The 21639-nt window shown below is 59.7% G+C and overlaps 3 protein-coding genes across 3 annotated transcripts; 2 read left to right on the forward strand and 1 right to left on the reverse strand.

The window, feature by feature from the left end:
* Positions 1 to 336: 336 nt before the first annotated feature.
* VOLCADRAFT_119313 (uncharacterized protein) lies at positions 337 to 10962 on the reverse strand (the record flags this gene model as incomplete). Its single annotated transcript, XM_002956195.1, has 12 exons — positions 337 to 658; positions 1471 to 1624; positions 1843 to 3171; positions 3363 to 3498; positions 4100 to 5237; positions 5714 to 5883; positions 6326 to 6913; positions 6947 to 7378; positions 7412 to 7762; positions 8273 to 8424; positions 9742 to 9838; positions 10960 to 10962. The coding sequence occupies 12 exons, from the start codon at positions 10960 to 10962 to the stop codon at positions 337 to 339; spliced, it is 4872 nt and encodes a 1623-aa protein (XP_002956241.1).
* A 1242-nt stretch (positions 10963 to 12204) lies between these two features.
* VOLCADRAFT_121496 (uncharacterized protein) lies at positions 12205 to 15134 on the forward strand. Its single transcript, XM_002956150.1, has 5 exons — positions 12205 to 12475; positions 12555 to 12661; positions 12729 to 12957; positions 13319 to 13603; positions 13964 to 15134. Exons 1-5 carry the CDS (start codon positions 12368 to 12370, stop codon positions 14162 to 14164), a joined length of 930 nt encoding a protein of 309 aa, XP_002956196.1. The 5' UTR covers positions 12205 to 12367; the 3' UTR covers positions 14165 to 15134.
* A 1190-nt stretch (positions 15135 to 16324) lies between these two features.
* On the forward strand, positions 16325 to 21193 carry VOLCADRAFT_97200 (uncharacterized protein; the record flags this gene model as incomplete). The annotated part of the gene is made up of 5 exons (XM_002956151.1): positions 16325 to 16348; positions 16931 to 17267; positions 17572 to 18671; positions 19108 to 19567; positions 20145 to 21193. 5 exons carry the CDS (start codon positions 16325 to 16327, stop codon positions 21191 to 21193), a joined length of 2970 nt encoding a protein of 989 aa, XP_002956197.1.
* Between the last annotated feature and the right edge of the window lie 446 nt (positions 21194 to 21639).

Below are 21639 nucleotides of genomic sequence, written 5' to 3' on the forward strand. Positions count from 1 at the left end.
CTCCCCCCTCCCACATCCGGGCGGCCCCCGACCGGCACCAACCCACCAACGACTCCTCATCCGACAATGCACCTCCACAACCTCTCCGAGCCGCCACCAGTCGCGACACGCGACCCCCATCCGCAAGCAGCCAGCCTAGGGCTCTCAAAAAAAAAACAGGACACCCCTCCTCAAGCTCCCCCCCTACCCGCCTGTCGATGTCCGTCACACCGAAGTCCCTTCCCTCCCGCCCTTACGGCCGGCTGGCCGGCTGGCGGCGGAGCCAGCCTCCTTTGTCGAATCGGCTGCCACCGCCGCCGTCGCTGGCAAATAGTATCGCCGCGTCCACCTCGCACCTCAGGGCCCCTCGGCGACACCCTGAAGCACGCCGCCGCCAACTCCCCAGCCCGCCACCGCCACCGCCGCAGCGGCAGCGGCACTACTGCCCGCTACCGCCGACGCCGACGCGCTGGCCTCGACCAGCTTGTCCCCGATGCGGCGGAACGACGGGCGCTGTTTGGGGTTGCCGGACCAGCAGCGGCTGGCGAGGGACTGGTACCACAAAGGGGTCCCCTCGGGCCAGGGGGGTCGAACGCCGTCCGCAATGATGGTCTGAAGCAGCTTGATGGGGGTGCCCGACAGGTTGGAGAAGGCCACGCTGCCCGTGTACAGCTCCCACCTGCGTGTGGTGGTGGTGGTGATGAGGGTTTTAAGGTTATGAGGAGGGGAGGGGAGAGGAGAGGGGAGGGGGTGGAGGGGGGGTTGGGGGGTTTGTCTGCTCGTACGGAACATAAATAACCGCTACACACCGGCCAGCGCCCCTGGCACACAGCGAACCCCCGCCCCGCCCTCAACCTCTGGACTCTACAGCATCTGGTCAGTGCCCCGGATGTCGTCCCTTGCGTCCTTGACTTTTGCAGCACATAACTTCCCACCCTACCTCCCACCCTACCTCCCACCCTGCCCCCTACCCTGCCCCCCACCCTACCTCCGCCCTGCCCCCCCACCCTACCCTACCTCCCACCCTACCTCCCATCCTACCTCCCACCCTACCTCCCACCCTGCCCCCTACCCTGCCCCCCACCCTACCTCCGTTCCCTGCCCCCCCACCCTACCCTACCTCCCACCCTACCTCCCACCCTGCCCCCTACCCTGCCCCCCACCCTACCTCCGTTCCCTGCCCCCCCACCCTACCCTACCTCCCACCCTACCTCCCACCCTGCCCTGCCCCCCACCCTACCTCCGCCCTGCCCCCTACCCTACCTCCCATCCTACCTCCAACCCTACCTCCAACCCTGCCCCCTACCCTGCCCCCCACCCTACCTCCGTTCCCTGCCCCCCACCCTACCTCCCATCCTACCTCCCCCTCAACCCCAATACACAGACACAGAGACACAGACCTTGGCCTGGTGCAACTAAAGCACCCGAAAAAGACCCACATCAACGTCGTACACAAAACGTGGACACACACCCCTCCACCACCCGGCTCACATCAAGATGCCAAACATGTACACTCGGCGCTGCGGCCGAACCGTTCTTCGCGATGGATCTCGGGGGGCAAGTATCGGCAGTATGGCGCTGCGGTTGCGCTGCAATAGCTTCCGTACCGTCTGGCTGCCCTTTGAGAAGCCCACCGACGTCATGCCTGTGTATGCACGGCAGCAGGAGGGAGGGGCAAGGGAGTTTGCATATGTGAAAACCCAAAAAAGGACCATCCAACCCCCAACCCAGGTAAAGAGTACCCGGAGCAAAAACAAGTATAGGGTTGCAGCTGCTGCTGCTGCTGCTGCCGCCGCTGCTGTACGGTGCTCAGTTGCTGTCCTCCAGTGCCCTACACAGGACGCGGCCTCCCCCCACACGCACCGGCGTCCTTGATCTTGACAATCACGTCAGTGGTGATGGGTCGCCCAGGATGGGGCCGCTCAGGCCTCGACGATCGTTCCAGATCGCCGCCGCCGCCGCCGCCACCGCCACCGCCACCACCGCTGGATCCCGACACCCACCCACTGGTGCTGCGGCCGCGGCTGCCGCCGCCACCACCACCACCACCACTCACGCCACCACTCACACCACCACTACCAAACACCGTGCCGTTGCAGCCGCCGCCGGAGGCGGTGCGCTGCGGCGTCGGTGACGCGCGCGGTGTGATGTTGGCGGTGACGCCGTCGACGGTGGCGGCGGCCGTACGGTCTTCCTGGCCCGAGGTGGCGAGGCTGCTGCTGCCGCAATGGTACGGCAGCGCCAGCAGCACATTCTCGGGCCGGAGCTCCCCATGCCCCAGGCCGGCGGAATGAAGCGCCGCCATGCCGGCAGCTATTTGGGTCAAGATGGCGAGCAGCACCGCCATGGACGGCGCCTGGCTGCAGACGTGCACGCCGCCGCCAGGGCCGCTGCCGAACGCGCCAGCATTTGCACCGCCGCTGTTGGACGCCCCCGTCAATGCGAGGCCCGGCGAGGAGTCCGCGTGAAAAATCGGGTCGTTGCCGGAGGCGACCTCTGGCAGCGAGGGCAGGTACGGCGCCGGATGGCCGGCAGCACCGCCGCCGCCGCCGGCGGAGTTCGGGCCCGGTGCAGCTGGTGTTCCCAACTGCCCGATATCGCTCAGCGTCGCGGTTTGACTGCCGACGCACGTGTACGACGCCGCGCCGCAGAGCTGCTCAGCGAAGGTCAAGCCGCCGCCGCCGCCGCCGACGGCATCAGGTTGCGCTACGAGCATGCGCTTTTGCAACGCTTCACGAAGACTGAGCGACGGGAAGAGTTCCAGCATGAGCGCCAGGCCACGCTTGAATTTCTCCCGTCTCGGCAGTACGGCAGTCAGGTACACCCCACCGCCCGACGCGTCGGCGGCGCCGGCGCCGGAGAGCAGGTCGCTCATAGCATGAACCATGGCGCCCAGAGGCCCCAGCCCCACGCCGAGTTGCTGCGGGTGTTGCTGCAGCTGCAGTAGCTGCTGCTGTTGCAGCTGCCACTGATGCGGGTGCTGCAAGTGTTGCTGCTGCGAGGAAGCGGTGGCGGCGGCGGCGGCGCCGCCGCCGCCATTCATAATGAAGGAGTTATTACTTCGTTGGGGCTTGCCGGCCACGACCTCGTACACGAGAGGGTAAACCATGAGGACACGCAGTACATTGGGGTGCCGTACGGTGCTGAGCTGCTGCTGTGCCGCGATGGTGAGTGCCTCCGAGTCCAGGTGACCTGAACCGCGCGCACACACACACACAGAACAACACACCAAGCCGCATATACATACATACATGCATACATACATTCATAGAACTTTGCTCTAAACAACGCAGGCGCTGCGTTTTGAGCTCCTGCAAGCAGCGGTTTATATAGCACCTCCTACTCCTCCTTCCCAGGCTCTTTCCCCCCTCACACGCACATACCTGGACGGCCGTCCATGGACATGTGGGATCGCATCATCTTGACAGCCACTGCCTGACCCCGGTACGCCGCCAAGTACACGGACACATTACGTGTACGGTGCATGTCGTACAGGATGTCCACCAGCTCGGGCCAGCCCTGCACCCGTCAAGGCAGCAATCGTGGGTTGGGTTCGGTTGGGTTGGGTTGGGTTGGGTGGGGTGGGGTGTATTTGATAGCGTGTGGATAACCAGGAATCTTGGGGGATACCTGCGCCAGCCGAATGGCAGCGGTAACGAAGGACAGTTTCAAGGGACGGTCTGGTTCGTATGGTACATGGCGGACTGGTTAGGCAGGAGTTACCATCATCTTTTAACCCCCCACAGCAATCACTTCCCATCCCCCCACACACCCCCACACCCCCACAACCCCACAACACACACACCACTTGCTGCCCCGTGAAAGGCAGCGCGGTCCCGTCTCCAGAGTCCCAACCCAACCATCCATCGCCCGCGGTTGGCTGGAAAAAGAGTCATGAGGGGGTGGGGTGCGGATCTTTCTCTGCATTCGCGATTTCCCCCCTCGGCAGGAAAAAGGTCCTCCCGGCGCGTCGGAAGATGCCTCTCTTTCTTCACTCCTGCACCGTCCGCATCACCTGCATGACTTCCAAATACTCTCTCCCGCTCGCCCTGTCCCTCCCCCCAACCCCAGGCCGCACCACCCATCCCCACCCCAACCCCCACACCCTCATTACCCCCACCTGGAGCTCTCGGCTGCTGCCGCTGACCTCCTCTCCGTCCTCCGCCTCCACGTCGCCAGCCTCAGTAATACCGGCCAGCTGCTCTGCCGCCACCGCCGCCGCCGCCGCCGCCACGGCGGCGGCTGTGGCGGAACCGCCGCCGGCGCCATCCGCCACTGTATCATTAGCACCGACGGCGGCGGCGGCGGCGACGGCGGTCGCAAGCTCGGTCTGCGGCCCGCCACGGGGCGATCTAGGCGACACCGGCGCCAGCGAAACCGGCTTCAGAGCCAACGGCACCGTCGACTCCGCAGGGGGTGACGTGTCCTTCCCGGGCTCTGTGACTGGGGAGTCCCGCACCGTCTGGCTCGCAGGATGAGAAACCGCTCCGCCAGCAACGCTCGCCTCGGGCTCCCCGCCTTCCGGCTTCGTGCCCTCGGGCCCCGTACGGTCTTGTAACTCCGGGGGGAGGCGGAAGCTGAGGCTGCTTGGACTTGTACTAGGCGGATCGGAGCCGCCGGGCCTGGGTGAGGGTGCCGGGATTGCAATGACAGTAGCGGCCGCCGCGGCGGCGGCGTCAGCCTCCGCTGGGGTTGTCGTAATCGGCGGCTCGTATGACCCGGTGCCGCTGCCGCCGCCTCCCTGGTTGCCCACCCCCGCATGTTCCGACGGGATCCTGTGGCGCGGCGACGACACTACTGTCGTAGCGCCGGTGCTCCGCGACGTCGGCGCCGTCGGCAGCACCGTCAGCGCCGCCGTCGCGGGTCCGTCGTCGCCGTCAGGCAGCATGAAGCCAGCGTACTCGAGCACCGCCGCCGCTGCCGCCAGCGCCGCCGCTGCTTCTTTGTTGCCGCCGCCGCCGGCGGCACCCGTCCCTGTGGCCTGTTCCAGACTTTTGTTGGGGAGCTCAAAGGAGGGTCGGAGTGAAGAGGCGTTCGAGCAGAAGCTGTTGGCGGTAGTTGTACGACGCACGCGGCCGCGGGCGCCGCTGCCGACGTGGGCGCTGCGGAACTGCGGCGCCTGGGGCTCCGGGTCCTCAGACAGCACCGCGTACCACTCGTGTCGCAGCTTGCCGACCAGCTGCCCGAAAACGGCTCTCGACGTCATGGCGGACAGATCCCCCCAGGCCGCGCGACTGAAGGTGAGGTTGAACTCGTTCCTTTATACATTCACCCGGTAATCCGGATTACGGGCAGCAAGGGCGGGGGGGACAGGATTTAGGGCCAAGGGCCAAGGATGAATATTTCACGATTAACGATTTTCGGGTGTTCAAGACGCTGGATTGGTGTAACAGATGCCAGCGAATGCAGGCGCCGGGGGCGGATTACACAAGGATTAACTCTGACGCACCATGGCGGAAGTTCCGCGTCCTGGGGAGCGATCCAGAGTAAACATTCGCCCCAAATCTTCTTGCTTGCTTGCCTTTTCGCTGATACCTAGCATCGCCGCCGACCAATTCTCTCCCCCTCCCCCTCCCCAAACCCGTGCCGTGCCGCGCCGTGCCATGCCGTTCTAGCGCTGTGCCGCGCCGTGCCATGCCGTTCTAGCGCTGTGCCGCGCCGTGCCATGCCGTTCTAGCGCTGTGCCGCGCCGTGCCGTGCCGTTCTAGCGCACTGCCACGACGTCGTCCCCCACCTCGCAAAGACGTACACGCAGCCCAGCGATCTGCATCGATGCACCAGCGGCAGGATCACCAGCGTCCCGGCGGTGGCGGGACGGGTGTTGTTGAGCGCCAGGTCGCGAGCCACCATGCGGCCGCCGCCGAAGTACTGCAGCGCGTCCTTGATAATCATGATGTCCCCGGCCTGGACATAGATACGTACGTACATACATACACACACAAACACAAGTTAAGGACATCAAGGCACACAAGCTAGAGGTCGTAACGATCAATACGGCCTCGGAGAGGGAAAATGAAAAAAAGGGAAACGAGAGGAAATGTAGGAAACCAGGAAAAACAAGAAAATCCACAGGAGTTCGAGGACTTGGTGTACAGAGAGCACGTTGCGGGGGGGTCTCCAAAGCTTGTAAAGGTGGGGCAAAGGTGGCAACGCCAGGACGAGCGGGGTAGGGTAGGATAGGGTAGGGTAGGGTGGGGTAGAATTCACAGCACAGTACCCAGAGCTAGGCAACTTAGGGTGAGAGTGTGTGTGAGAGTGTGTGTGGGTGTGGGTGTGTGTGCCAGACACAGGTCACATCGGCCGATTTAGCAAGTAGCAAGTCAAAACACCTCAAAAAGCCGCTTACCTCCAACACGCTCATCAGCAAGGTGCTGTCGGTGCTGATTTTGACACACTCCACGGGGGGCGCCTCCTGCACTGCCGCCGCCGCCACCCCCGCCTTGCCGCCATGGCCGTCCGCGGCCCCTAGCACCAATGACGGCACCTTGCCGCCGTCGCGCCGTGCGGACGACCCGCCTCCGCCGTTGCTGTTGCTACTGCTGCTCATCTGCTCTTCCGCATCCAACGTCGTGCCGAGGACCATGCAATCCATGGTGTCGTACCCAGTCGCCGTGCTGCTGGTGCGCGCCGCAATCGTCGCCGCCGCCGCCGGGTGCGCCGTTGGCGCTAGGCCTAGACCTGCCCCGGGCAGCACCCCCCGATCCGCCCCGATGCTGTTAACAGAGCCAATGACGAGACCCGCCATAGACGCTCCGGAACCGCTAGGTCCCGAGCCGCCGAAGGCAACGAAAGGACCGCCACCGCCGCCGCCGCTGAGTGCCCCGTTTCCGTGAGTCCCGTTCCCGCCACCGCCGCCAAGCCCCAAATGACCTATGGGTCGTAGGCCCAGCCGTCCTGAGACTTGCAGCAACGGCGCCGCATACACGACCGCGTGCTGCAGCCGCGACGACACCAGCGCCAGCCGGACCTCTGGCAGTGCCGTACCAGGACCGGCGGCGCCGTCGGCCAGAAATATCGGCATGTCGTACGCAAACGCGCGCGCGAGGCCGTCAAGGTTGGTCGCACCGAAAACCCGCGAAAAGAAGGTCGCACGCGCGGTAGCGCGTGTGGTGGTAATCGCACCCGCCGCCCAACCGGTGATCAGTCGCGTGGAGCTTGCCCAGAACTGCCGCGACCAGTCCAGGGGCTCGGTATTTCCCAAGCTGAGGCAGCCGATGACGGTTCCGGAGCCATTCGTTGCAGTGACTGGCATGCAGGCAAAGGCCCGCATGCCGCGTTCGCGATACATGAGCTGCCAGTCAATCGGCCAGGAGGACACGGGCACCTCCCCAGTCAACCGGTCCTCCTGAGATTGCTGCTGTGGCTGCTGTGGCTGCTGCTGCTGCTGTGGCTGCTGTGGCTGCGAAGGGTTATGTGGTGGATGTGGAAGCACGTGGGGGGCTGGCTGAGGCACATCGGGGCCTGCTCCAGAGCTAGGATAGCACGGCTGAAATCGCTGTTGCTGTTGATGGTGATGTTGTGGGTGCAGCTGCTGTTGGGGGTGACCGCCGGACAAAAGACCGGAGGCATGAGCGGCGGCGGCACTAGAGGCCAACGGCGGCGGCGCCGCCGCCGTCGCGGTGGTTGTGCCGCCTGAGATTGGGCCCGTTGATGCGGAGGCAGTGGCGGCAGCGGCGGCGGCGGCGGGCCCAGGATCGCTGAGCATGAGCGGTTGGTTGGAGCAGGCTGCCGCCTCGATGCTGGTTCCGGAGCCGCGGAGGCGATGCGGATCGGACATGCCCACCTGTGCCGTGGAAGCAGCATCGATAGGGGTTTAAGAGGTTGGGAGGGATGGCCAGCAGTCGGCTTGGGATTGGGATTGGGTATTGCAACAGCAGAACGACCAATGACAGGCAAGAAACACGGGCCCCTGCCAGCTGTCATCGAGCCCAGAGAAAACCCCTACAATTATATGTTGGCCCTCCGTATTTGAATCTATTTTCAGGAACATAAGCACGACAGGCGCCCAAGTTCAAATCAAATCCAGAGACCAAAAGTTCCACTATTGGGGTAACCATCGTGTGCAAAAGGACCGCTTTAGGGATTCCCATAGATCGTGATCCTCCTTAACCACGGCTAAGCGAGGATGGGCTTCACGCGCGCAAACACAAGGACAACCAATCCTTTGCATTCCCGTACTCCCGTACACACTCCGAATCCTTCATTTCCCAGCACAGACCGCAACCCAGGGGGTACCTAAACCTGAAAGTCTATTCACGGTCAATACTCACAGCAACCCACACCCCCAACGCACCTCCACCGCCGACGCCCCGGCGATGCTATTCGTGGAGCTCGTTCGCGAGGGCGGCCCTCGACCAGGCCCAGATCCCTGTGGTATACCACTATTCGTACGGCAGGATGAAAAAGAACTAGTTCCGACTTTGTTCTCCACGAAATATGCCGAGCCTGTCGCAAGACACACACACACACACACATATACACCGACGCAGCTCAAGTTGGTAGAGCACCGGGCTAGAAATTGGCAAGACTGGAGTTCGAATCCCAGAGGCGGCGTCTAGCTTTATCGGAAGATATGGGTTCGGGTCCCACCGCTGATTCCCTCCCTCCCAGGTGTGAAACTGATCGGGGTGTCGAAGGCTGAGATGAGACACTGGGTTGCTTCAGTGCGCTGGGCGGCTGGAGGGGGAGCTCTCACCATACACTGCCGGAATGCTTCGGCGGACGTTCCAACGGGGTACGGTTAGGTGCCCGTGGCCAGCGCCAGGCCCGGATGAATATGTAACAGACCCACACGCAATGCACGTGTTCAGCACAGTAGGAACCAGACGGCATGGGAATGGGGAGGGTGCGCGTTTATCTAAAATTCCGGAGTGTCGACACCACCCGCAGTTCTATGGCTTTGGCGGACAGACACCGGTATCTGGCGATTAAGAGGAGGAGCAACGCAGTATGCGGACAGGACGTGGGTTATTCTCTGGCCCATCGCCCTGCTCTGTGCACAAAAGATGCTACGGAACCGAGCGACACAAAGTGAACACGAGCAAAAGCCTTTTCCTCTCCTCCTCCTGCTCCTCCTCCTCGTCCTCCTTCCTCCGGCGCAAAGAAAGGCGTAGGCGGGCGGCCCACGTGTACATATGCATGTATGTGTGTATGGTATTAAGGGGCGGTGCACATATACGCAGCGATGTCGGGGGAAGGTAGAGAGGTAGGACGCATTCACAGCTAGCTAGGGCGAGGGGGGCAGGCGCGAAGGGGCTTTTTGCTTGGGATGGCACGCAGTCCTGGCCCCCGGGCAGTTCCCACCGTACGCAGGTTCCCCCGGGCAACTGATTTACTAGTTCAGCTAACTGGATCCGGCTTCTGGCTTCCGGAATGGCGTGCCCCAATAGGGCTGGACTTATTCCGAGTAAAACGGGTTGCTGCCGCCCCTCGAGGGCTCGAAGCCCAGCCGCCGTCAGCACACCGCTGCCGCTTCTTCCCGGCATGTGGGTTGCTTACTGCGCCGAGCGGCGGCAGTGCTACCGCTACCGCTACCGCCCGCGGCAAGTGTCCTGCGTCCCCGTCATGGAATCCCGACGGGAAACCAATAACCCGCTATCTAACCCCTGTCCTGCCTCGGCCCATCTGGGTCATGCAGTCGTGTGGTGCCTGACACCATCTGGGTCAGCAGGCATGTAGACATGTGGCGCGCCGGTACGCGCGGTAACTCCGCCTGAACTCAGCGACCCAGGGGGATCGAACCGGGTACCGCCAGCCACTCACCGATGTGCTGGAAGACCTCCCCATCCGCCGATAGCGCCGTGAGACACGCCCACGACACGGACAGTCGCTGGCACAGCAGCGCCATAATCCGGCTAGGCTGTGGGTCGGAGACAAGGGAGGAAGAGGCCGCCGCGGAGGGAAGGGAAGATATGCAGGAGACCCGGGGGGGTAAGTAAAGATAAGGGGGTACGAGACGATCCACGAGCGAGTGAAGCTGCCGCCAAGGAAAGAGTGCTGAGGCAAGAAAGATAAGGGGGGCCGGGAGGCTAGGCTGCAGGTCGGTAGCACCGCCCCGAGACTGACTATCGCACGGGATCGTGGTGCGGCGGCGGCAGGCAGCACTGACGCGGATAAGATGGGTGACGCGGGTGAGAGGCGCTGACCAGAGACAGGCGCTGTGTTGCAGACGCAGGAGAGCCGGTTGCGTCTCATAGGGCCCTCGCTAGAGAGAGAGCATGTAATGGAGGGCGTTGCGCACAGCCGATGGGGCAAGCCTCACTTACGATCCCGTGTGGGTCCGGGAAGCTGCCAACGCAAAGTGTGTTTGCCGGAAAGGACCAGCGACAGAGCTCCCCCAAATCACCCAAGCATTTATCTCGCAACATATGAGTCCAACGAAACCAGAAACTTTCGCTCACTGCCGCTTTCGCGTGAGCGTAACCTGACAATACGGCAGCCAAAGCAACCAAAGCACGCACGCCAAGCTTGCCTGCATTCTCTCAGATGTCAAGCCTAGCAACTCTTGAAGTAGAGCTACTACTCTCATAACGGCGTCCTGAGAAACGTGCAGCGATTTAACCTGCTGTGAGGTCCCGATGGCTGTCGCCTGTCGTTCTTCGCCAGCACCTGCCGCTGTAGTTTCAATGCTTTGTGCATGCGCGTGTGAAGGACTGGTGGCTCCCGTTGCACCATTTCCAGCAGCCGCTCCCTCGCGTTGCACCTCCGATAACTTAGCCGGGACTGCATCCTGAGAGCCCTCAGCTGTATTTCTACTTTGGAAACAACAAAATAGCATCCCAGGTATCGGGCTCAGGTCACAAAAGTATCAGCTAGGGTACCATATGGTTTGCCAAACAATGAACCATTAAAAGTCATCGTAAAACATTGCATTGTTCATTATGATTGAATAACGTAATTGCTGTATGCAAGCGAAATCGATAACTTCGCTCCTTACGTCTTGATTCGTAAAAAACATTTATGATCCTAATGGTCACTTACCATGGCTGCAACATGCGCACTTCTCCACTCCTTGTGTCCTAAAGATCATTGTCTTTCTTACGCCTTGATGGTGGACGCACTGATGGTATTCGGTCCCTTGGGTCAGTTACAATTGAGCAGTCCGATTCCAAATGCATCCACCAGAAGAGTCACCTCAAGATCCTTTGCAGGGTGCTTTGCTGCAGGCCATGTTCAAGGCCATCGCCTCAACTGTTTTCGCCTCGGGGCAAGGCTTGTAATTGGATAGGTATTTTTTGTTTTGGCAACCAGCCCACGACAAAGCTGCCAAAATTTCACGTTTGAGCATAACGAAGCAGCCCTGAGTCGTGTTGTGTGAGACTTCGGTGCTTCCCTGGAGGCGCCTGCTACATTCAGTGAAGTGTTTAGTCGGTGGTTTGACGGCATCGAATCGTTTATCCTCGATGACCCCTTTCACGGCTCCCTCATGCAGCGTTGTGCTGTTGGAGCACGTTAAGGCGGTGCACACGAGCCGTTCGGGCTCCACGTAGCTTCTACCACCAGCCCATACGCACAACTTAGTATGCGAACCCCAGCACGCTGGCGTACAATTTGCGATACTTGATCACCATGGCGCTGCGTGATCCGCAAAAGGTCACCAAGCTCCAATCGCTAAGGTGTGCACATGTGAACGTGCCCTTGGTCTGCATCAGAACGTTTGCAAGCCTGGAGGGGCATGCCAGGAAGACTGCTACACAACTCTGGACACCTGTGTGTGCAAGCGCAGCCGTGCCCTATGCACTGCCGCGCACCAGCTCCCCCAAACTCGGTCAACTTTATTGAGCTTTAAAGAGCGATCCAAGAATCCCGACTCATGTGACCGAGCCCACTACAAAACGCAACAATGGAAGGCCGTAGTTTAGAGGGTGATCGTGGTAACTTTAGGACAGGCTGTGCGACTGTAAACCAGTTGCAGGGCGCAGTTTCGGTAATCCCTAGCCATAATAAGCAAAATGCACGCAGAATGCAAGCTGACATACGTACTTTGAGGAAGTAACCGTGCACGTCTACCATAGGTACAAATACAACTGTGTGCGACTGCAACATTCTGCATAGGAACCCTTGTCAAATTTTATTTGTTCCAGGTAGAGTTTTTGTTTCCAACTAGGTTTGCGGCCTTTTTCCGCCCACAAGATGCAACGAGTACGACACTATGCCGTAATTATAAGGAGCGCCGTTAGAGCTTAAACATGAAGCCTTACAGTAGCATTTGTTGCCTGTAGTGCGAGTATGCATATTTCTTTGGACTGACGCTTAATTTACCGAACTTGAACTCCTGCAACGCAGCTCCGCTTGTAATTTCCATTTCCTTTTGTTTCGCGCCTTGAGCTGGCCTTTCATAGCTTATTACATATTTACCTAAACCCAGTGCGAATCACTATTTGTCACCATGAACGGACTGCCAGACGTGGCCGGTAGTCTCTTCACCTCGACCTATCGGAACGTGAAGCTCGCCGGCAAAGCTCCGCCAGCGACAAACTTGAATGGAACGGGCTCGGTGGGTTCAGCTCTAATTGCTAAAGGGCCTTTTTTGGAGCCTGCCTTATTCCAAGTTCACGAATGCTCTTCCTCTGCAGTGCTTCGATACAACATCACTTTCACCAGCACGAGCAGGAGCTCATAAGATGCTCGAAGTTGGCAAGGAGGAGCTGCCCGTCTGGTCGAAGCCGACCCTTTCATACAAGTGCGTGGCGGCCGCGTCCTTGGCTTTGTAAATGTGTGCATAGCAACAGTGCATTTTGCTTATGTAGGTACCCAGCTGCGAAGCCGAATCCAAGCGGCTTTCTCAAGAAGGGCGATGGCGAGCTCATCAAGACGAGGACAGGGCAGGTGGAGGAAGTTAAACCGCTTCCACCTTCAGCTGGGGCATACAAACGCCGGGAAAACCCCCCCAACACGGCGTTCCGGCGATTCTATGAGCGTGGAGATCTGCCCATCGCGGTTGACCACCGCGGGTCTAAAAACATGATTGCTTGGAAGGTAAAGCGCATATACGTAGTTTTACGTAAGAGTTAATAAGATAACAGCAAGTAACGTTTGTCCATGAATCGATGGAAGAATGGGCCACTTTAACCGTCCTTCAGCATTGGATAGCGGGCGTTACCTGTCCCCCCCCGTACGCTTGTGCCTGCAACCCAGGGAGGGCAACTTGTACCGTGGGAAAGGAAGCCCCCTGTAATTCTGCACCGCAAGACGAGCATCAACTATTTAATCGGGGAAAATCTGTTGGGAAAGCCATTTACCGTGCATATACGGTGTGTCCTTTAGGCTCCTGCCCCGGCAACTGCGCAACCGTCCTGAGGTGGCCCCCCCGGCACCTATGCAACCGTCGACACCGCAGGTAGACATTGAGAAGCTCGACTACCATCACTACCTACCTATCTTTTTTGACGGCATTCGGGAAACGCAAGAACCCTATCGATTCCTTGCGGTCAAGGGCGTGGAGGATATGTTGCGGGTCGGCGGGTCCAAAATCTTGCCGGTCATTCCACAGCTGATCATCCCGATTAAAACGGCGCTGAACACCCGCGACCACAGCGTCATGTGCATTACGCTACAGCTCTTACAGAAGCTCGTGTTGTCGGCGGACCTGGTTGGCGAAGCTCTCGTGCCTTACTATCGGCAGGTAGGTCTCAGCACGTGGCCTTGGGTGGAAGGGATGGCGTTGAAGCTTGACTTTGGAGCCTACATACTGCCGCAATCTGGCATTACTCACACACACACACACACACACACACACACACACACACACACGCACACACACACACACACACACACACACACACACACACGCGCGCGCGCGCGCGTTGGGGGGTCAGTTGCTGAATCCGGAAGGAGCACATGATGCCTCGGCTGTACGTGATTTTAATGCCGGGCATTTAGCCAGCCAGGTTTCATGCAAGAAACATGACGTGGTGTAATGCTGCAACGCGGAAATGCTTTTGTTCGAATATTCTTTGCTTAAACGCGCATGTGCTCATTGCAGATCCTGCCAATATTTAACCTGTACAAGAATAAGAACAAGAACCTGGGCGATGGCATTGACTATGGCCAGAAGAACTACGATTGCCTGGGGGAGCTCATTGCCGATACACTCGCGCTCTTCGAGCAAAAAGGTGGAGACGACGCGTTCATCAACATCAAGTACATGGTTCCCACGTACGAGTCCAGTGTAAACTACGCATGAGGCACGCGGTAGCCTTGAGTGCTGGGGGCAGGGGTTGGGATATGGATCGCAGTTGGTGAACCGGTACGTTCTACCATGGCCTTTTGGAATTGCATCTGGGGCTTCTCGAACGGTCATGACGGCCAACATGCATTTCAAAGCTGGGCTAGTATGCCGTTACCGTACCAGCATTTTGCAAGGGGGAAGATCGTGGACATAGTGTGCTAGCGCGAGTTGTTGGCGGTGTTCGTGGCGATGCCTGACCAGCGCTTATCGTGGGAAGCTGAGGGTGTGAGTTTGAGGCGGGACACCATTGCCGCCGGTGCCCGTCCGCCGCTGAAAGGGTAGCGCTCTCGATGGTGGTGTTTGTGACTATGTGGCTATTGTGCAGGCTGGTTGGGCGAGTGGCAGGCGTGCTGCGGCGGGGCTGCTGCAGGTTTGGGTGTCCTGGGCACATAACGCAGATGGGGGCACGCGGTGTGTTGGGCATCGCGCAGTGGATAACAACACCCAATGCACTGGACCTGATCGCCCTACGCCTTCGCGTTTCGATGTGTATAGCTGACGTTTACAGAACTGATTGTGGAACGTTACGGCACCAATCACTGCGTTTGGTGTGTTTGGGGGTAGTGATAAGGCTGAGGGTGTGGGGGTAAATGGGAAAGCCATGCGCTTGGCAGTGGTGAGGCTGAGTTGCGCTTTGCAGGTACTAGCGGGTAGGATGGCCTTGCTGCCAATAAGGATAAGGGCATCGCAATGTGACATCGTAATGTGACATAAGAATTGTGTGGTGCAGTTTAGTTGCGCAGGAAGTCCAAGAAGGAGGTTTGCATGATACGCACTGATGGCCGGAGCGTTTCTGTTGCTGATGCAGTTTTTGAAATAGGAACCTCGTCAGGAGCAATTCCGGCAATTATGGCTGAAGGTTCAAGTGCTACAGGATCGGACTTCACGCGTGTATATGCACGGTTGTAAGACCTAGCTAACGTGCTTTCCTTGAGAACGGCCGTGGACAGCCTGTGACAGCCACCCCATGTGATGTTCAGGGGCAAGATGAATCCTTGCCAGGTCCTCAACTTCTACTAATACCAGCAAATGCTCGCGTTTGAGACACCCATACAGTGATAAACGGTATGTGAGACATCAAGTGCCCTGTATCTTTCGGCATCAAAGTCCAAATCCTAGTTGTTCATTGTTACGGGTCCGTGCTCTTTGAAGTGACAAGGATTGGGATTTGCCTGGGCGCGGCCTGTATGCGGATTTTCCTGTCTCAAAACTTCTACGCACTACTTAGCGCAAATTGTGCACGGCACGATATAGGTTTATCTCTCTGCCCTCCGCCAAGCTTTGCTGAACGCCTTTGCCCGAGCCACGTAGAACTGGAGGGTTTTATACACTTTGAGCTAGAGCCAGCTAGCAGTTTCGCCTCTGCATGTATGGCGAATGGCAGGGGACACCCTTGGAGGAAAAACCCTGCCGCATGAAATTGGTTGTACCCGAAGCATTCATCTTTTTCTTTTCCAAAATTGGAATTCATGGAAATCCCTGCTTTGCCTCGTACGCTCTAGGGCAAGTAACGTCTCAGTCAGGCGAACGAGCCGGATCGTCCCATGACGCAACTTGCAGATTAGTCATAAGGTACAGGTGCTGCGCTTCGGCAGCATACAACATTTCGCTTCAGTCATGTGCAGCCCGGAGAAACTTACACACGCCGCATTAGGACGACCTTCATGACCGGTTTGAAATGCCCAATATTAAAGGGATTTAGTTAAAGCTCACAGCGTGTGGATTTTAGAGCTTTAGCAGGAGTAGCCCGAAGTCATGTACGTCCGCAGACACTTGTTGCTAATCTGATGCTTGGAGGCTACAGAAAAGTACATCTAACAGTAATACGGGTACATGGAGATGTAAAATAAAAAAGGGCTGGCTGGTGAGCACCGTGACCTGTTACGGCAAGGTGCAGTACGCGGTCAGTTAGAAACCATGTGGTTTCATTGGGGTGTACAAGCTTCGATACCCTAAAGCATCAGTGTGGAATAGTAGCCGGTTTTCTAATTTTGAACCATGGGTTACTGCATATCATAAGGATCACGGAAATCGTGCTTGAATTGTGCCAACTTTCCTGGCGCCACTTGAACCTGATTATATAGCACCGTTCGTCCTGTGCTAAGCTGCCATACCATGGGCGAAGAATTTGGGGAGCAGGTGGGCTTGGGTCAAGAGGACGGACGTTGGGAGCCCCAGGAAGCTTGCTCTGCGCCAGGAGAGAGTAGTGATTACTCTGATGGGCCAGCTGTTGGTCGGGGCTCAGGGGCCGGCCGTGGCACCTGTGAAGGAGGAAATTTACAACGAAGGCGCAGGCGACGGCCAGTTTGGAGCCGGCTGGAGGAGGCAATCTTAGCGCGGCAGCATTCTATACGAGGCAATTCCTGGTCCGCAATTGCGGAGCATTTGCCTGGGCGGAGCGCCTCAGAGGTCAAGGTCAGTTGCCACTTCCTGATTTCGCCAGAGAGCCTTTACGAATTGTGTACCGTAACATAGGAAGTGGTGTTGAGACTATTCGCAATTTGTTGAGCCGCCTCCATTTTCTTAAGGCATCATCAGCGCTTTGCCAGTGTGCAGTCTTGGGAGGCGACATACGTAAAGCATTTCATCTTTGCTGTATACTATCCATTTTTTGAGCGAGTCCAGCTTTGCGAAGTTGGCGCATCCCTCCAAGGTGTTCTGAAGTGGGGAAAAACCTGACGGTTTTGTTCGTCACCGTGAACTCTATCGCCCTGCCTGCAGAACATTTGGCACAGTACGTTGCGTTCGAAGAAACTCAAATCGCGTTCGCTGCTGCGCGCGTATGCGCGCGAGGTGCAAGAGCGCGGTGATAGCACTGCGGCGAGGTTGGAGGCGTTTCGCTCTGCAGTCAAGTTGACCAAGAGCAACGAAGATGCAGGAACTGATGCCTGCATGTCAGATATGGTCGGCCATGGCAGGGCACGGCCGTTGCCGAGTTCCGACCAGGACGAAGAAGAGCCGGCTGGAGACGGTTCTCCGCACCAGGAGCCGCAATTTGCCGACAGCGCCGAGGCGACATACCTTGCCAAGAAGGCTCTCCCGAAGCCATGTCCCACAGGTAACGGCAGTTATCCCCTCCCCTCCGCTGCCGGCGCACGTGGCGAAGCAGCGCGTCGCCTGCAGGGGCCCCTGCCCACTCACCCACGAGTGCGCACAGATTCCTCTTTTGCCCAACATTTCCTCTCCTTCTGATACTCCTGAACACTTTCTCGCCCTACGCGACTTATCAACTCTGTCCTGTATATTATGGCCGTAGCTCTCCTCAACGCGAACGTTCATCTAACCATTCATTTCCCGCCTTGCCATCTGTCCTAATCACTCGTTTGTCGCCCATTCGCACGCCCACCGATACACACTGGCAGGTTCCTCGGAGGGCGCCGATGCCGCCAGCCTGACTTCCGACCCTACATCACCACTTCACAACCCGGCGCTACGCCTCAGCTCCCGAGCGCAGAAAGGCGGGGCCCACGATCTCGGCGGGCAGGAGGGCAGCCCCCAAGGAGCCCTGGGCCTCAGTGCGCTGCCGCCGCCACCGCAGCGCAGCCGTGCAGCAGCCGGCTGCGAGCTGCCGCCACGGGCGCGTCGACCTGACGCAAAGATGATGGACAACAATGGTGCCGGTGCCGCAGTCCCCGGCTCCCCGGCAGAACAGCTGCGTGCTCAGCGCCTGGGACTCCACTGGCCGCAAGGAGGCCCGGGGCGGGGCCTCCTGGACCCTGCTGCTGCTCGCTGCGTCGACGACGCTGCGTTGGATTTTGCCACTGCGGCCGCCGCAGCTCTGGAGCCACACGGCGTTTCCCTACAGCACTTAATGCTGCGGCAGCAGCAACAGCGACAACAGCAGCTGCAGCAGCAGGAGCGATCATGGCAGGAGCGGACCGGTGGCCGGGCAACCAGCGGCAGCACGCCTTCCGCCCGGGGCGAGGCAGGGGAGGGAGGAGAGGCTCGACGCCGTTTTGTGGGAGCAGGGGGGGGAGGTGAACCGCGAATGGCCATGGACGAGGGCATGGGGCTTGATCTGAGCGGAGCCGGCGTCGGTGCTGGTGCGGAAGAGCTGGCGCGGCTGCAGACCTTGCTAATGTTTCAATCCGCTATGGAGCGTGGGCAGCTGGGCGGCCTGCAGGACGCTGCTGCTGCTGCTGCTGCTGGCTCCGGGGCATGGATGTCGCCGAGGCGGCCTGCAGGCCTGGCGCAAGCGCTGGCGCAGGCACAGATGCAGGCAATGGCTTTGGCCCAGGCGCAGGCAAGCCTGGAGGCTGACGAGGTGCATCGCCTTGCGCTGATGCGCCATTATTTTGCCCTACAAATGCAGCAGGGCGGCGGGGCGGCAGCAGCTGCAGCCTTGGGGGGGGTCGCTGGCGACACCAGCGGCGCCAGCAGCGGATGGCGATTCACGGAGGCGCGCAGCGGGGGCTCCCGCGGCGTACAACGTGATGCACCGCGCGGCAGCGCGGCGCACAACGTAAGGACTGGTTTGTATTTGTTCCGCCTATCCCGAGCCTTGTGATCTGTAAAGTTCCGGAGCAAGAGCGTCCTCCGCGCTTTGCCGCGCATTTGCTTTATACTTTGCCTTGGGCCATATCATCTTCCCCGGTAACTAAGCCATGTTGCGCTTGCTTAGGGAGGCCTGGAAGGGCCAAGAGGCCCAATACGCCCCCACTTGTCGGTCGATTGTTTGCGCATTGCGCTGGCCTCCCGGAACAGGGAAGCCGTCGGCACTGCCTAGGTATCCAGTGCCTTCGTGCCTCAAATATGTGCATATAGAAAATGCCTACATGTCCTTGCATAAATTCAAACGATGTCCTGACCGCACGACCTGTGTCACAAAATTGTTCGGCACACGTATTTTGACACCTCTGATGTGTTGCTCTCCACTTGCGCACCGCCGGGGCCCCCAGGCAACTGGTCGGCGTGCTTACGCGCCTGCGCAGGGGTCCTCCGCCGCAGCTGCAGCTGCCGCCTCCACAACTTCCTGTGAGGACTATTTCGGTGATCGTGGAGCGCCGCTTCCGCCGATGCCGGCCCCCGGCGGCGCGATCACCTGCCTGGGGCCCGCCGTCATGGCAGCCCTGGCCGCCTCCGCTGCCGTACCCGGGTTCGATCCCTATGCCATGGTTCCGCCGCAGTACCTGCCTCCCTCCCTGGAGCAGATGGGTGCTCTCCTGGGAGGCGGCGGCAACGGGGCCGTTGAGCGCCTATTGGGTGCGCATGCGGCCGCGGCGGCGACGCGGGCTGCCGCGGCGGAGGCAGCGGCGGTGGCTGGACGGATGGCTGGGCTGCACCCCGCAGGATTGGGGCCCTGGGGAGGAGCAGCACCTCAGGACAGCATGGAAGCGGAAGATCCAGGCGTTGCGACGGGTGCGCGGGTGTTGGTGCGCTGGTTGTGCGGTGGTGGTGGTAGTGTTAAGGCAGCTGGTTTTTGGAAATGGTTTCCTTGGCTCCTTTCTTGTGGGCATGTGTTGGAAGGGAAAGTCGGCTGCGTCGCGTGTGTGTTTCCGAAACCAGCGAGGTCTAGGGGGAGCCGTTTGACACGCGTGTATTTGTGAAGGCATCTCGCAAGTTGATGCGAGCGTGGGGAACGTGGGGATTTCCATACGGGAGGACCATGCGAACAAGCGGGGACTCGCAAAGCCGAGGTGAACGTGTGCGCACGCGTCGAGGAGTTTTGGGGAAAAAAAGGCGTCCTGGGGGGAAGGCAAGCGGGCGTGTGTGCGGAGGCGCCGCCAACTCCGCAAAATGTAGGAGTGTGGGCGGAGGGAGGGCGCGGGAGGAACCTTTTTTTGCAAAAAAATCGAAATTTCTAGGCTTGGCTTGCTCTAAGTTTGCTTCCCACTTTCTGCGCTAAAGAGTGCGTGCAGCGTTCTCTAAAATTTAGTATCTTTGGATTTGGGTTTGCCTCCCTTCCCTTTGGTGTTCCACATCAATGCCACCGTAGGTCCTTCGAGTGCCGATACATTGACCGCGGTCGACCTGAGAGCCTCGGACGAGGCTCCCTCCGCCGATGGCAAGCTCCAAGGGCGGCCTGCGCCGGCAGTAGTGCCGCCGCACGGCGCCGAAGCCCGCAGGCGCACCGGTGCAAAGCGCAGAGCCGAACCCTCTGAAGACGCAGATGCCCCATGGGGAGGGCAGAGGCTGAAGGATGGCGGCGGCGGCAGCGTGTCGCGGCTGGCGGGCGGCCTCGACAATCCGCATGCCCAAGGCCTGCCAAGCGGCCCGGTAGCGTGGCCCCCATTGCCCTTCTTCGGGGGTATCAGAGGCAACCCCATTGGGAATCTGTACGGCAACCCGCTTGATCAGCATGACTTTGCGCTGCAGGCAGCCTGGGCTGCGGACGGCAACGTCGGCGGCGGCATGGTGAATGGTTTTGCCGCCGCAGCGAGTGGTTTCGGAGCCGCGCCCGGGGCTGCTGCCCTAGGGGCCTTGCGCGGGGCTGGACCTCGGGGCTTGGGAGCTGCTGCCGACAGAGTCAGCATGCCTGGGAGTGCTGCGGAGCGCCGTTGGGACGTAGCGGCATTGCACGGAGGAGGAGGAGGAGGAGGATTAGCCGAGGGCGGCGGCGCTTTGGACCGGAAGCCCCCGCGCCGCCGTCCTCAGAGGCAGCCACGAGAGGATGTCGACGATGTGGAAGATGATGAGCCGCAGCAGCAGCAACAGCACCCGGAGCTGCCGCAGCAGCGGCAGCAACAGCAGGTGAAGCCGAACAACAAGCAGGAAGCAGAAGAACACCAGGAGCACCAGCAACATCGGCGGCGACGGCCTGAACAGAAGCAGCAACAGCGGCAGCAGCAGCAGCAGCAACAAATCAAGTCTGAAGACCAGAAACAGGGGCTTCACGTCGATGATGAAGCCGTGGCCGCGGATCTGTCCATTTGCGACGTGGCAAGGGCGCTGTTGTCGTTCAGCCAGCAGAAGCCCCGTCCTGCCACGGGGCCAGCCCAGGGGCGCGGCAGCTCTAGCGGACGGACGGCGAGGTCCTCCGAGTAGTCTAGCAGGGATTTTCAAGGGAAAACCGCCGATTGTGGGGAACCGCTCGTGTGACGAAATGCCTGCGCTGTGGCAGCGGCGTGAGGTACGACATGTGGCCACGGTTGGACATGCATCGCCCCAAGGAGTTTATCCGTCTCGCCCCGCTTCTGCTTGTTTCGGTGTTTTTGCCACTTGCTGCACCTTCGCTCTGTAGTCTGCATCGCCGCAACGTGTCGGTGTTTTTTTGTTTGAGGGGGCCCCGCGGCGTGTATTGCATCGTACGGAGGGTTGAAGTGGATGCGGTTTTCCTGCGTTGCTGTTTTTTTTATGAACGGAGTCTCACACGGTGCGATAGGAGAGCCTGCCGAGGGGGTTGGCTGGAAACGGATCTTTTTTGATGCTGCCGGTGTGTTATCTGTATGTATATCTGCGTGTATGTATGTATGTGTCATTGAGGATTATTA

Source organism: Volvox carteri (assembly GCF_000143455.1).
Source record: "Volvox carteri f. nagariensis unplaced genomic scaffold VOLCAscaffold_58, whole genome shotgun sequence".
NCBI lineage: Eukaryota > Viridiplantae > Chlorophyta > Chlorophyceae > Chlamydomonadales > Volvocaceae > Volvox > Volvox carteri.